General features: G+C 36.7%; 1 protein-coding gene across 2 annotated transcripts in view; it reads right to left on the bottom strand.

Moving 5' to 3' along the window:
* The window catches only part of LOC144973254 (cGMP-dependent protein kinase 1-like), a 329,273-nt gene that overhangs the window by 9,948 nt on the left and 304,325 nt on the right, over positions 1-15,000 (bottom strand). For both annotated transcript variants that reach the window (XM_078915484.1, XM_078915485.1), the window contains 4 exons: positions 6,754-6,886; positions 4,404-4,543; positions 1,181-1,270; positions 1-68 (listed from right to left, as the gene is read on the bottom strand). The exon at positions 1-68 is cut by the window's left edge and continues 74 nt beyond it. In XM_078915484.1, coding sequence (XP_078771610.1) covers positions 1-68; positions 1,181-1,270; positions 4,404-4,543; positions 6,754-6,886 — 431 coding nt within the window. The remainder of the gene's footprint in view (positions 69-1,180; positions 1,271-4,403; positions 4,544-6,753; positions 6,887-15,000) is intronic.

The raw sequence follows: 15,000 nt of genomic DNA, 5'->3' as shown, positions 1-15,000 counted from the left end.
GGAGGTAGGAAAATGCTTCCAATACACAGGCTACACAGAAACGGGCGGTAGTGTCGTCGAAGTTACCACTGAAAGTATCAAAGTGACAAATTAGGGAGCAGGTCCTGGTGTTAGATAAAAATATGAAAAGGTGTCTATGAAAGTGCGGCTATGTGGTCTAGTGGTATGGCACTCGCTTTCGGATTGGAAGGTCCTGGGTTCGAGCCTCATTCACCGCATAGTTGAGTCCTTTGAGAAAGCTCTTTACTCACATTCTCTCACCGTACTCAGATGTAAAAAGAGTACATGGCCGTTACCAGCGTTGTCTCAGTCCGAAAACAATTGTAATATCGCCTAAAAGACTAAAAGGCGTCATGTCCCGTCCTTCATGTTAAATGTTGCTGTTGGCCAGGGATCCCTTGTAAAGCGCTTTGAGCACGTTTAGTGGATATTGCACTGTATAAAAGCTAATTTTTTAAAAGTGCCAGGAAAAGCAGAATGTAAGGTACAAAAAAAATCATCTGAAGAATAGTCTGCTTTGACTGGAAATCGAACCTCAGATCTCCTGATTTCCAATGGGATGCTTTTTCAAGTCTTGTTCTTTCGTGCTAAACGTAACATAGAAAAGAACATGACGCCTGTTAGGCGATATTACAAATTTTTGCGACAGAGACAACGCTGTTAACGCCCAAGTACTCATTTTGTACTTGGGTACGGTAAGAGAATATGAGTAAAGAGCCTTTTTCAAAGACTTAATTATGCGCCAAACGAGGCTCAAACCTAGGACCTTCCGGTCTGAATGCGAGTGTCATACCACAAGACAATATTGCCGCAAATGAACACATTTTTATACTTACCTACGAAAGTACTCAGGAAAACCAAAGGTTGAGTATTAGTTACTTCATCTTGTGCTCTGAGCGGAGTATAGTTTTGTCCTTGGAAAAGGCTCTTTACTCACATTATCTCACCACACTCAGGTGTAAAATAAGTCCCTGGCCGTTAACAATGTTGCCACTGTCGAAAACAAAATGCCCTATCGCCTAACATGCATCATGTATTGCTGTTGCCTAGGGACCCCTTGTACAGTGCTTTGAGCACGTTTAGTGGAAATTGGGCTTTATAAATGGTCTAGACTTGTTTGTTAGAGCATATTTTTACCTATTAAAATTGAAAAATAACGGAGAATGGCGCGCTATCTTACCGATCTCGTAAAATGGTCCACAACTCTCCTCCTAGGCAGACCTCCATCAACATGTAAACGTACTTCCGATCCTTGAAGGTCCGATGGAGTCTGGAAATATGGAATGAACACATATCATGTGGCAAATTGCTTTAAAACGGTAACATTTCGGGTTAAACTAGAAACTGACATTTGGAATTTAAAGCTTAAAAATAAGAATTCGGTTAAGTCTTTTTGTATAATTGAGGAGAAATAATGATATAGCGATAAATAATAATAATAATAATAATAATAATAATAATAATAATAATAATAATAATAATAATAATAATAATAATAATAATAATGATGATGATAATAATAATATAATAATAATAATAATAAAATATAATAATAATAATAACAATGATGATGATGATGATGATAGTTATGTTAAAATAATAAATAATAATAATATAATATAATAATAATAATAATAATAATAATAATAATAATAATAATAATAATAATAATGATGATGATGATGAATAAGATGATGATGATGATAATAATAATAATAATAATAATAATAATATATAATAATAATAATAACAGTAATAATAATAATAATAATAATAATAATAATAATAATAATAATAATATAATAATAATAATAATAATAATAATAATAATAATAAATAAATTTATTTATATAGCGCTCAACCTCCACATAAGTGCTCAGTGGCGCTTTACAATTTCACATATCATTGAAACATTCATTCACCAAATTAATTCAATACAATTAATCAATTTTGAGAACGCAGATACAGGAACACGCACAAACACACACACACACACACACACACACACATACACGCTCACTTACACACACAAACACACATATACACCAATATGATTCGCTAACATTAAAAGTAAAATTCTAAAATAGAAAAATAAAATGTCATATTTCTTGTCACTCTGCATAAAAATTTACTTTTTGACAACGGGTTAAATTAACTCCGATCTGATATCGAATTGAAGTGGCGGAACTCGTCTGTGACTTACTGAAACTAAAATGTGACCCTACGCCTCGAAGCGGTATTAAGTCGGGATTTGGAAAACGAAGAAAACAGGTTTTAAAGTGGAAATGGTCAAAATGATCAAATTTCAGTTTTTGGTTGTTTCATAAACTACACTCATTTTTCTACATGAAAACATAATAATTCAACACAAGTATTGACGATAAGTTATATATATTTAAAGTTTTAAAAAGCAACTATCAGTGAAATTATCAAAACAAGAATTGACTTTCTCTCAGAGAGCCAACATTTACAAGGCTGCACTTGCCAATAATAGCTAATAACAAATACTTTGACCTCAAACTTTATCCTCGTTGGTTTTTAAAGTTCATGTTGCTCTACTTATCACTTGATGCACTTTTAGCACTCTCTCTCTCTCTCTCTCTCTCTCTCTCTCTCTCTCTCAAACACACACACACACACACACTACAATCACCACCACCGCATCTTCATCACGAACACTACTACTACAATCACCACCACCACCGCATCATCACTGCCACTACTACTTCAACCACCACCACCACATCATTATCACTACTGCTACAACCACCACCACCACATCGTCATTACTACTACAACCACTACCACTACATCATCATTACTACTACAACCACCCACACAACATCATCACTACTACTACAACCACTGCCACTACTACCACCACAGTCACCACCACCACCACCACCACCACATCATCATCACTACCACTACTACTACAACAGCCATTATGACATCATCATCATCATTACTACTACAACTACTGCTATCACTACTACTACTACTACTACTACTACTACTACTACTACTACTACTACTACTACTACTACTACCACTACTACTACTACTACTACTACTACTACTACTACTACTACTACTACTACTTCTACTACTACTACTATTACTATTACGACTACTACTACTACTACTACTACTACAACCACCAACACAACATCATTCTCACTACCATCATTATGTTTTGGAGCTTTTTTTTCACTTGAAATAAGGAAACTTTGGGGTTGTATTTGGCAATGTGCTCATTAATCAGAAAATATTTGTAATCAGTTATCTATTTCGATCTATACAATATGTAAACACAATACCAAATATCATCCCAATTCCCATTTTGTGTGTGCGGAAATTCCTCTTTCGGTATTGAAATTCCTCCGAGTGGTGTCTGAAATTCCTGTGAGTCAAATTGAAAATTGGCGTCTCTGCAAATTTTACTATTCTCGTCAAATTTTCAATGCCCGTATCTGAGGAGTTATCTTTGCCCCATTGATTTGATTATGTGTGAAAACGGTGCCTCACAACAAAGTCGATTTTCTCAAAACTTGGTTTTACACTCTCCCTACTTCAAACGGTCATAGTTGGGCAATGAATAATCAAAATTTTATAAATTTGGTATCAAAATTTTAAGCATAATATAAGCTATGATTGGGTACCAAAAACCCAAAATTGAAAAATCCGACTTAATACCGTTTCGAGGCGGAGGGTCACAAATATTAAAAAAGCTTGATCTTGGCTTTCTGGTCTAGTGGTACGACACTCGCCTTCAGACCAGCAGTTCCCGAGTTCAAGTCTGGGTCTGAGCGGCGCAAAATTGAGTCCTTAGAAAAAAGCGCTTTACTCATATTCTCTTCCCGTGCTCAGGTGTAAAATGAGTACCTGGTCGGTAACAGTGTTGTCTCTGTAGACAAAAAAAAAAATATAATATCTCCTTACGGATGTCATGTCTTGTCCTACATGTGTTAAGTATTGACGTTGGATTGGGGACCCGTTGTAAAGCACTTTAAGCACATTAAGTGACCCATCGTCTCAAAACGGTATCATGTCGGGATGAATAGGACCCCAAAAAGTGAAATTAGAAACAACATAAAGAGAAATACAAACTTTGAGTGTTTTGTAATGCAAGAAATGGTATCTAGCCTCCACCATAACTAAGAAAAACTAACCTCAGTTTTCATGTTTGTGGCTATATAATGAATTTTTAGCATCGAGTTCAAACTGACATGATAATGACACGTCTTAAGACAAGATGGGTTGATAGAAATTACTTTTGTTCCAAATGCATTGTCGATAATAAAATACGCGAAAATCACGATCACGGAATTGCCTCCAACCGCCCAGGTCGTTAGAATTAAAGATATATTTATATCTCTGAAAACAGGAAAATGGTAATATACCTGGTAATAAACGGCGAGTCGGCCTCCAACATAATCCGCTTCTCCGAGTAGATGTGTTCTTGTTGTCTAGTTTCTACGATGTGCTTCTTCTTCAGACATTTAAGGGCAAACGTCCTGCTCTTGTCTTTAGCCAATTGCACCTAAAAGAGGAAATTATAGAAGGGAGGAGTAAGGCATTTTATGAAGTCCTAGGACATGTTGTTGGAACAGATCCTAGACCGGAAATCCACTTGGCGTAGAATTGTTGAGGACTGATACTGGTTGGCACGCTTGAACGAGGGCCAGGGACCGGAGTCTCTAGGACTTATGCATCTGCTAGAGCTGTAGGAAGGACCGTCTCAATCAGTTAATTGCCCTAATCTGGAAAGACGCCGAGGTCCTAAGTTTGAGAGTTTTTGCCAGGATGAAGGTCATTTAAATCAATCGATATTTGAAGGACGAGTTTTCTGGACTAAATTTTAAATACGTGTTTTTCAAGAGTACGACAGTTAACTGGTAAATGGAAATGAAACAGATTTAAATTATATACAGAGGCAAATTGTAAAGAAACATTATATTGCCTTTACGGTTGATTTATTGTTATGTCTATGACGCATGCCGTCGACAAAACCAATATTGATTCCAGTGTCTGTAGCACGAGAAGAACTAATTATAGACACTTGTTACTACCAACATAACATTTTATAAATGCATCACACCGTCTGATAGAATGCTGCTCTGTTAAAGTGAGACGCTCTTAAAAATTTACTGTCTTCAGATTGAACCGGATAGAAAACGTGTTCTTACGAATACGTCCACCCCAATTGCCAGCGTTCTATAATTATCAAATGTTAGAGACAAGTAGCCTCTACTGTATTTCGATTTTCAAGCTCTTCATTAGGTTCACATATCCCCGAGCTCTTCAATCCTCTCAAAATCATATCCCTAGTTACCCGTCATCATAGCCAGTATTTACTCACCCCATCAATTTAAGCAAACCCAGACTGTGATTGACTGATAACCAAGTTACGAATGCCGGAGGAAATGGACGAAGAGACGGTGTAATAATATGATTGACTAACAAAATCAATGGGTGGAGATACTCTCAAAATAAAAAAAAGGGATCCATTTATCCGTCCCATTTTGGCGATGCGAGTGGTATCTTTGTCTCCCCCTTACAAGGATAGTATTGATTTGTGTGTATAAATATAAACATTAGTTATGATGGACGTGGTGATAATGTTTGGGCGTCATTAGAGTGGTTGATTTAGTCGTATCTCAGTGTGGTCGTTTTGGTAGTGGTCATGGTGATGAAGTTTGTACTTTCGTTGTTTTGATTGTTTGTGATACTCACTGATGAAAAAGTGGCGGTAGTGATCTATATTTTTATGACTGTAGTTATGATGGTCATAGTAATTGTCTTGAATATTGTGATAGGAGAGAGAAATATCGACACAATTGTTCAGCATGATTAATCGTGTTAGGATTGGTGTTAGGTAGAATGCAGTCTGTGGTCTAATGACCTTCACTTCGACGAGGTTGCCGAGTTTGAAAATAGTCACTGCGGTTTGACTGGAGGTTTTTCATACGAACTTTTGAACCTACCATACACTGAGATTCAATTCCCCCTGTTGTAAAACGACATCATCTCCGTTAAAAAATTACTGAATGTGTCATTCAATCTATGAATTTTAAGTTTGTTGCCCAACATGGGAAAGCGCATACACCAATGGGCTAAACTGTGGATAAGCACCGTACAAATGCATTATTGATCTTACATTATTGTTGTTGCCACTAACGTCCGTTTTCTTGGCAGTGCACACAGTTTGAGATTCGAGCCCCGCTCTTGAGTCCTTGGAAAAGGCTCTTTACTCACATTCTCTCACCGTACTCAGATGTAAAATGCTGCCGTTAACAGCGTTGTCTCTGTCCAAAAAAAATGGGATAACAAGCGTTTTGTTTCGTCTTACATATTATGTACTGCTGTTGGCTAAGGACACCTGTAAATTGCATTGTGCACGTTAAGAGGATATTGCTCTATATAAAAGTTCGTTTTTCTTTTGGATTAAAAATCTTAAACAAACGTGTTGCTTTAAAAATGGCCAGAAAACTCGTCCTTCAAATATCAATCGATTTAAATGACCTTCATCTTGGCAAAAACTCTCAAACCGAGGACCTTGCGAGGTCCTTCTTCTTCTTCTTCTTCTTCTTTTTCTTCTTCTTCTTCTCTCTCTCTCTCTCTCTCTCTCTCTCTCTGTCTCTCACTGTCGCTGTCTTCTTCTTCTTCTTCTTCTTCTTCTTCTTCTTCTTCTTCTTCTTCTTCTTCTTCTTCTTCTTCTTCTTCTTCTAAACAGTAAAAAAATATACTCACCAGTTCAACCCGTCCAAATCCGCCCATACCCAAAGTCGTGATTAGCAAGAAGTCGTCTAGAGTCATGGACTGGTACTCTTCGGCTATGGGTTTGTCTATGACAGGAGACACTGTCGAGTCGCTCCCGCTCCGCCTGGTTAGGGCAAGGGTTTGGGATTGGTGTGAGATAGTAGATAAAACAGTTGAAAAAGAGGAGAGAGACAAAAAATATATTTGTTAGTTGAAACGCCTTGGAAAACATATATACGAGCTTTCATTAAAAACAATTATTTTAAAATACTTTAAAGAAATAGAAGAAATATAGATGGATAACTAAAACAAACACATGTCGCCTTCTACATTGTATTTGACGAATAAAAAGAATCTTTAATGTGAAACAAGGTTTGCGATCGAATTGCATATTTTGCCGAAGACTGACAAAACTTTTGACCCAACGGTATTTATTTGAAGTATCGACTGATAAATTAATTGTTATTTGAAGTAACAATTTTGTGTTCAAAACCAAGAAAAGGCATTTTGTCAGTGGCCGGCAAAAAAAACCCACAAAAAAACAAAACAAAACAGGATGCATTAAGTTTGATAATTAAATTGATGTCAGTTGGGGTCTAATGACGACATAGCCAAAATATTGCTTATGGTTTCATACTGACGTATACTTATTTGCAGGTCTGATAACCAAGATTGTTATGGTCTCATCATTGTATCAGATGCAATCTCAAACCAACGCAAAATATTGTCGATTATAAAACAATATTAAATCAAGCAATAATTGCGTTCGGTATCAGACCTACTGGTAGTTTCATGGACAAGAAAACTAAACTATCTATATTTTTGATAATATTGATATGGTTTATCATAAATTGATAAAAGTTGATTCATTCATAATATATATATATATATAAATATATAAATATATATAATATATATATATATATAATATATATATAATACATATAATATAATATATATATATATATAATATATATATATATATATATATATATATATATATATATATATATATACTTTTTCTACAAATGAATTGTATCAAAAATCAAGCAAGCACATGGCTAATGAATAATAATACTCGGATCGTTTTATCATCACAATCCTGTTTGTCTTCAGGAAACATTTAGTGGACCGTGAAATTATACATCATATTATAATATCAATAACATAGAAGGTACGAACTTGACGTCACTCAGCTCTTTATTATTGTTTTAAGATAACATGTGTGTGGTTAGTTTTCACTAAATTATATCAACCAGACTATAAACGGTAAACGTAACACACAGTATTGGGTGTTGGTTTGTTTAAATTGGTAGTTGCGAGTATTTAACCTAATGCATAGCATGAATACGGGTTTCATTGACTAAAAAATAACGAAGCAAATATCATGATGCTGATATAATAATGCATTTGAAAAGACACTTCTTTATTTAATCATTGTAAGTGATCAATCAATTTTTTCAACCGTATTGTTGAGGGAGAGATATTATTTTCTTTTGATATTGACGGTATCTCTCTGAAGGAAAAGAGCCACAATCCCTTCTCTTCCATAATAACTCCCCCTCCCCCTAAACTACCTATATTTAATTGAAATAAAAAGATTTTGATGTAGAGAAAGTAGAAGAGTAAAGGTAGAATACTCGAATATGTAGAAATCGTAATAAACAAACGACGTTTCGGCCCTTGACCTTTTTCTAGGGCTTGTTTTGTCTGTCTCCTGAAGAGGGCAAAGGGACGAAACATCGTTGGCTTTGTAGGGCTTCAAAAAATTTAATGAGATTCATTGTTGATCTTCATTTTTCTTTATATATACTGGCTTACTTTGGTACCCTTTAGTTTTTAAGCTTGAAAAATGATTATCGGAGAGTGAGTTTGGCTGGGGATTTATGAGACCAACAACCTTGGACTGGTACACTATCGGAATGAGACAGATGACAAAGAGTGATTTTTAGGATAAACATATCCAGAAATGTGAGAGCTTGGGTTTTGTCTCTTTGTGCGGCTTTGTGGTCGCCTTTGGGTCGGAAGGTCCTGAGTTCGAGTCCCACTCTGAGCGGCATGTGGTTGAGTCCTTGGAAAAGGCTTTCTCCCATTCTCTTACCGTTCTAAGGTGTATAATGAGTACCTGGGCGTTAACAGCGTTGTCTCTGTTGTAAAAAAAAATGGTGATACCGCCTTTCGTCGTCACATCTCGCCGTGTTATTGCTGAGCACGTTAAGTGGATATTGTGCTATATAAATGCTCACGGTTTTTAAAAAAGGAGCTGTATCCATTGTACTTTAGAGTACAAATTCAGAAAAGTGAGCGGAGCAGGCTTATGTTGATAAGAAGGAGAAATGAAGTGAGAACAGAAGTACCCGAAGACAATAGAGAATAAAAACGTTTGGGCGATGGGGAGTTGAATTTATGACACAAATGTTACGGCACATTCGCCTGGCCACGAGAGAGACACTCTACAACCAACGCCATCTACCACTCCAAAACAAGTGGTTTCAAACGTAGTAACTATCTTGAGTCCCTATTGCGACAGCAACACGTAATATGTAGAACGAGACATGACGCCTGTTAGGCGATATTACACTTTTTCCGACAGAGACAACGCTGTTAACAGCCAGGTACTCATTTAACACCTGGATACGGTGAGAGAATGTTAGTAAAGAGCCTTTTCCAAGGACTCAACTATGCGCCGAGCGAGGCTCGAACCCAGGACCTTCCGATCCGAAAGCGGGTGTCATACCACAAGACCACAAAGCCGCACATAAAACATATAAAAGATTGAGTCAGCTCCAGTATGGGATAAATATTAATTCCGATAAGTGAGTGGAGCAAGCACTTATGCTGATAATAACAAGAAATGAAGTGAGCAGAGAAGTGCAAGAAGACAAAAGAGAATAAAAACGTTTGTGGCGATGGGAGTTGAACCCAGGACTTGACTGTTGACCTCATTTCTGTGCATGATATCATCATGTCAAAGCTGACTAGGGATATGGGTTACAGATCATCATCGTCATCATCATCATCATCATCATCATCATCATCATCATCTTCATCATCATCATCATCATCATCATCACCAAAAGCAGCCATAAATTTAACAGCCATGTTCGAATCCATAAAAATCAGATTTTTCGGCCCTTATGTCCAACTGTCAATGATGGAATACTGGGTCTAATTTAGATCTAGCGGATAGCATTTCGTAATAGGCGTTATAGACTATTATCCCATTCTCATCGTTCAAATTTCGATAAGAGTAATTAACGCCCCAATAGGCTCCACGAGTATAGTGGCTCTCAATCTCAAGGCCTATTTTTTTCTTCATAGCTTTGCTTTACTTGTCACACAAAGTCGACGTTTTTTTATATTGGACCCACGGCTTGTCCAACAGGGCAGAGAAGTCATGACGTCACACATTCTACTCTTCGGGTTCCAAAATCATTGGAAGTGTGTATGTAACTAGGCTTTAAGAGGACTAATAATGAGTAGGTTAAATATTGAATCATTAGGCGGCATAACTATTTTAGTAACAGGATGTATAGGCAGATTCTAAAAATTACGAGACGTAAAAGAACGATGATGGATAAATTTTTTTTGACAAGTATATTTAGACTAGAAAATAAGACGCCATCACTCTGAGACAAGAAAACCAATCCAGTCCTCCGAAAGAGTGGTTCTACACTTCCAATAAAATTGGAACCTGTTTGTTGACATCACACTTTTCTTCCCTATTGATAAATAGTAATTAGCACCATCTATTATACACTATAAGATGCTCGGAAGCACATTTTTCTTTATATAGAAGACAATGCTAGATAACATAATCCTTGTTATATATCAGCTATTCATGCAGAATAAAAAAAAATAATTTGTACATTGTCTTCAACTTTAGACAGTCAAATTTCAAAATAAGATATACAAACACACCAATGTACGTGATTTTCACGGTTTACAACAATATAAACGCATTTCGCTACTCCCCCCCCCCCTTCTATTATGTGTCTATAAAACAATTATTTTCAACTAAACTCAACAAATTGCCAGCTGTTTAAAAAAAAATGTCCTTGGAGGTTTACAATTTAAATTTCTGTCTTTCTCAAGATACTCACTTGGATTGGCTTGGGTAATTTGTGAAATATATTTTACCCAAGAAAACAGTGGCGGGGCAAGAAAATACATTTAGTGCTAACTATAACCCAAGGGTCTCGATAGCTCAGTGGTAGGACATTAGCCTAAGAAGTAGAGCTTTTTTATATAGCGCAATATACACTAAATGTGCTCAAAGCGCTTTACAAGGGGTCCCTGGCCAACAGCAACAATTAACATTTAGGACGGGACATGACGCCTATTAGGCGATGTTACAATTTTTTTCGGACAGAGACAAAGCTGTTAAAGGCCAGGTACTCATTTTACACATGAGTACGGTGAGAGAATGTGAGTAAAGAGCTTCTCCAAGGACTCGAACCCAGGACCTTCCGATCCGAAAGCAATTGTCATACCACAAGATCACATAGCCGCACAAGTAAGTGGACAGATCGATTCCAGGTACAGTCGAGATTTTATTTTCTACTTTCTGACGATAGGCTAGCAGCCTCTTGCCAAAAGGTTAGCGTGCAAGTCCGTCTGTCCGCTAACCGCTGCAGACACTTGGATGAAATAGGACCTTAATGCTCTGAAAGACTTCTTTTGAAATTCAAGCCATCATGTCACGGCTACGTTAACATCGCGTGACTTCGAGCCGAGTACTTGTGGACAGGAGGGTGAGGTCAATGGGACCGATCAATATTCATGTTTTGGTCCAACCAAGTCATTGATCACATGATATGTTGCTGTACAGCGATTGGACATTTCTTAATAAATTATGTTAACACGCTGCTTTGTTTATGAATTTTGTAAACATACTCGTGTGTCATGCTGAGCAAAATGACCAATGTGACATTGGATATTTCTCAAACTGTGAACACTTTTCATTACGTGAGCCATTTTGAGCACACTTTACAATGTGACCAATGACCTCGAGCACATGGGAAGGCAATATAGATCATCCCCATTGACGAGATATTCGATAGATCAAGATTTCAAAAAGAGTACGTGGTAACTACCTCAGATGGAGTCGTGTGTATACCTATAGGAAAATTGCACTCGTCAGTGGAAATGTACAATAAATGCAGTTGTAATTCTTCATTGCTAATCATCAGAAATGAAGGAGAGCCCAAAATGCAGAATTCCCAAATAGTTACAAGAAACGTCGTCTATTAACCTCTGAATACGATTACAATCAATCAAATCTATACGACTTTCCGAGAGATCTATTAGGTTAAACAAACCAATTAGTTCTAAGACAATGTGTTCTAGTGGTGCGGCTATGTGGTCTAGTGGTATGACACTCGCTTTTGGAACGGAAGGTCCTGGGTCCGAGCCTCGCTCGACGGATAGTTGAGTCCTTGGAGAAGGATCTTTACTCACATTCTCACACCGTGCTCAGGTGTAACATTAATACCTGGCCGTTAACAGCGTTGTCTCTGTCCGAAAAAAATTGTAACGTCGCCTAACAGGCGTCATGTCCCGTCCTAAATATTAAATATTGCTGTTGGCCGGGGACCCTTTGCAAAGGGTTTGAGCACATTTAGTGGATGTTGCTCTATATAAAAGCTCATTTTTAATGGAGTCGGGGGAAATTGTGTGTGTGTGTGTGTGTGTGTATGTGTGTGTGAGAGAGAAATATAAATAGAGAGAGAGAGAGAGAGAGAGAGAGAGAGAGAGAGAGAGAGAGAGAGAGAGAGAAAGAGAGAGAGAGAGAGAGTTTTTGGGTATAACCGTTGCGATATAAAATGAATGAAGTAGAATCCGTTTACGTTATATTTAAATCAGAAGCCATGACGGCTAAACTATTTATTTGCCCTCGTAAGCTATACTTGGCCAATGATATTCATATTCACAATGCTCTAATCATCTGTTCTACTCGTATACATTGTTTGCTCGCCATGCAAGAATAAGACAAACTATAAATTGCGACATGGACTGACCTCCTGATTGTTTTAATCCATGGCCTTACCCTGTGATAGACGGAATATAAATATTAGCCGGGGTGAACTGGTTTGACAAAATTTGAATCTAGAGTCGAAAATTTTAAGCTTGGGATTCACGTTAAAACTTTATCGATGGAAAAAAATAAATATTAATGATAATAACGATGATGATGATGATGATGATAATAATAATAATAATAATAATAATATTAATAATAATAATAATAATAATAATAATAATAATAATAATAATAATAATAATTATAATATTAATAAAAATAATCATTATTATTATCATCATCATCATCATCATAATCATCATCATCACCATCATCATCATCATCATCATCATCATCATCATCATCATCATCATCATCATCAACATTATAGAAAATAACAATCTTTATTATCACAAGTGGCAATGATTATTAGGTTAAAGCTCTTGTTTATTATTTAAAAAAAAGGAACATACACAGCACACACCATTGCAAAAAATCTTAAAATTATCAAAATTTTGATATTAGTTTTAAATTTCAGTTCACTTTTCGGCATCTGTTTCAGCCCGACATAATACCCTTTTGACGCGGTGGGTTGCAAATAAAATAAATAGCTGATGCCGGGCACTTATGCCTGAATAGAGATTTACATGATAATATGTACTATGATATAATGAGATGTTTCATTCAATGCCTGATAAAACGAAACATGTCAGTGTACCTCGGAATCGAATGGCGTTGATATTTTAAGACAAGTAATCTCGTCTTGCATTTTTGTGCGGCTATGTGCTCTTGTGATATGACACTCGCTTTCGGATCAGAATGTCCTGGGTTCGAGCCTCCCTCGGCGCATAGTTGAGTCCTTGGAAAAGGCTCTTTACTCACATCTCTCACCTACTCAGGTGCAAAATCAGTATCTGGCCATTAACAGCGTTGTCTCTGTCCGAAAAAAAATTGTAATACCGCCTAACAGGCGTCATGTGACGTCCTACAAGTAAAGTGTTGGCCAGGCACCCGTTTTGTGGATATTGAGTGATATAAAAGCTCACATTTTTGTGTCCTATTTCCTCCATGATCGCATCCCTCTAGTCCCGTAGGTAGAACACCTGACTACAAAGGGGCCGGTTTTGACCCAAAGTCAATTCGTTTTTTTTTCATAGCTGACTCGACTATCCACTTAATTTTAGTCATGGTACCTGATACTTTAATAAACACGGTGGGAATGGCACTGCTTCCAATTCAGAGAGAATAAATATGAATTGTCACTGCCATTCCTCAGTAATCGAGAAATCCAGATACCTCAACTTTGCGGCCTGATGTAAAAGGCTACTTTTCCCCTTTTTGATTTGTCAAGCAACATGCCGTTGCAAACATTATGTTTATGCATTGATTCGATTCGAATGCTGTCGTGAATGGTCAATTCGATTTTTTTACATCAAATAGGCAAGGGCCCATGATGCAGTGTTATTTTTTCTAAAAAAGAGGAACACATATCTATATATAGTCATGTGCAAAAGTAAGTTCACACTTATTTCTTCCTTTACTTATATATTTTGACACAAACCAAGCATTTCGTTGTGGTATATATCATTTTAAAGATTAATTAATTATCTATTCAATGAATGTAATTATATTCCTATCTTAGCATTTAATAAAAGATGCTATGCTTAGAATTTGAAACACCTAAATTTCGACTTTGCAAAAATGTGCGCAGATAAGAGTTTTAGGGAAAGCAATGCCGCGAACACTTGGATGCACTTAAATTATATCTAGGATTTTTATAGCCAATTTTGAAATTCAGTAACTTGATTGAAATCAGCGTGACCTCACATGATTTGATAAACAAAATATCAACAAACTCGTCTTTTTGTCTTTAACTGTAAGCATACTGTCGCTAACAAAAATCTTATCTAGACTAAGTGTTGAGAACCGCGCCCGTTCGATTGGGCATGTTGAAGCTGGGCTCTCTAATGCAGAATATTCATGCAGGTTTGGATATCACGAAAGGCTATTTACAAATTAGTATAGAAATACAGGAAAAAGGGTGGAGGTTTTCAATCAGATACAGGGGATGTGGTTCTTTGGTAGTAGGGAGCTGGATCATGGGAAACCAAAAGACATTATGGCAGGTTGTCGTCTGACAGTTGCATTAGAGACCATTAAATCTCAACAATTTTCATGGCGTTTTGAAAGAACAATCATTTTACGCAATGGCGTGG

Source organism: Berghia stephanieae, chromosome 5 (assembly GCF_034508935.2).
Source record: "Berghia stephanieae isolate SIO BIC M18660-M18661 chromosome 5, UCSD_Bste_1.3, whole genome shotgun sequence".
Taxonomy (NCBI): Eukaryota; Metazoa; Mollusca; class Gastropoda; order Nudibranchia; family Aeolidiidae; genus Berghia; species Berghia stephanieae.
Note: the sequence above shows the minus strand (reverse complement) of the source record. Positions and strands in the feature narration are given on the sequence as shown.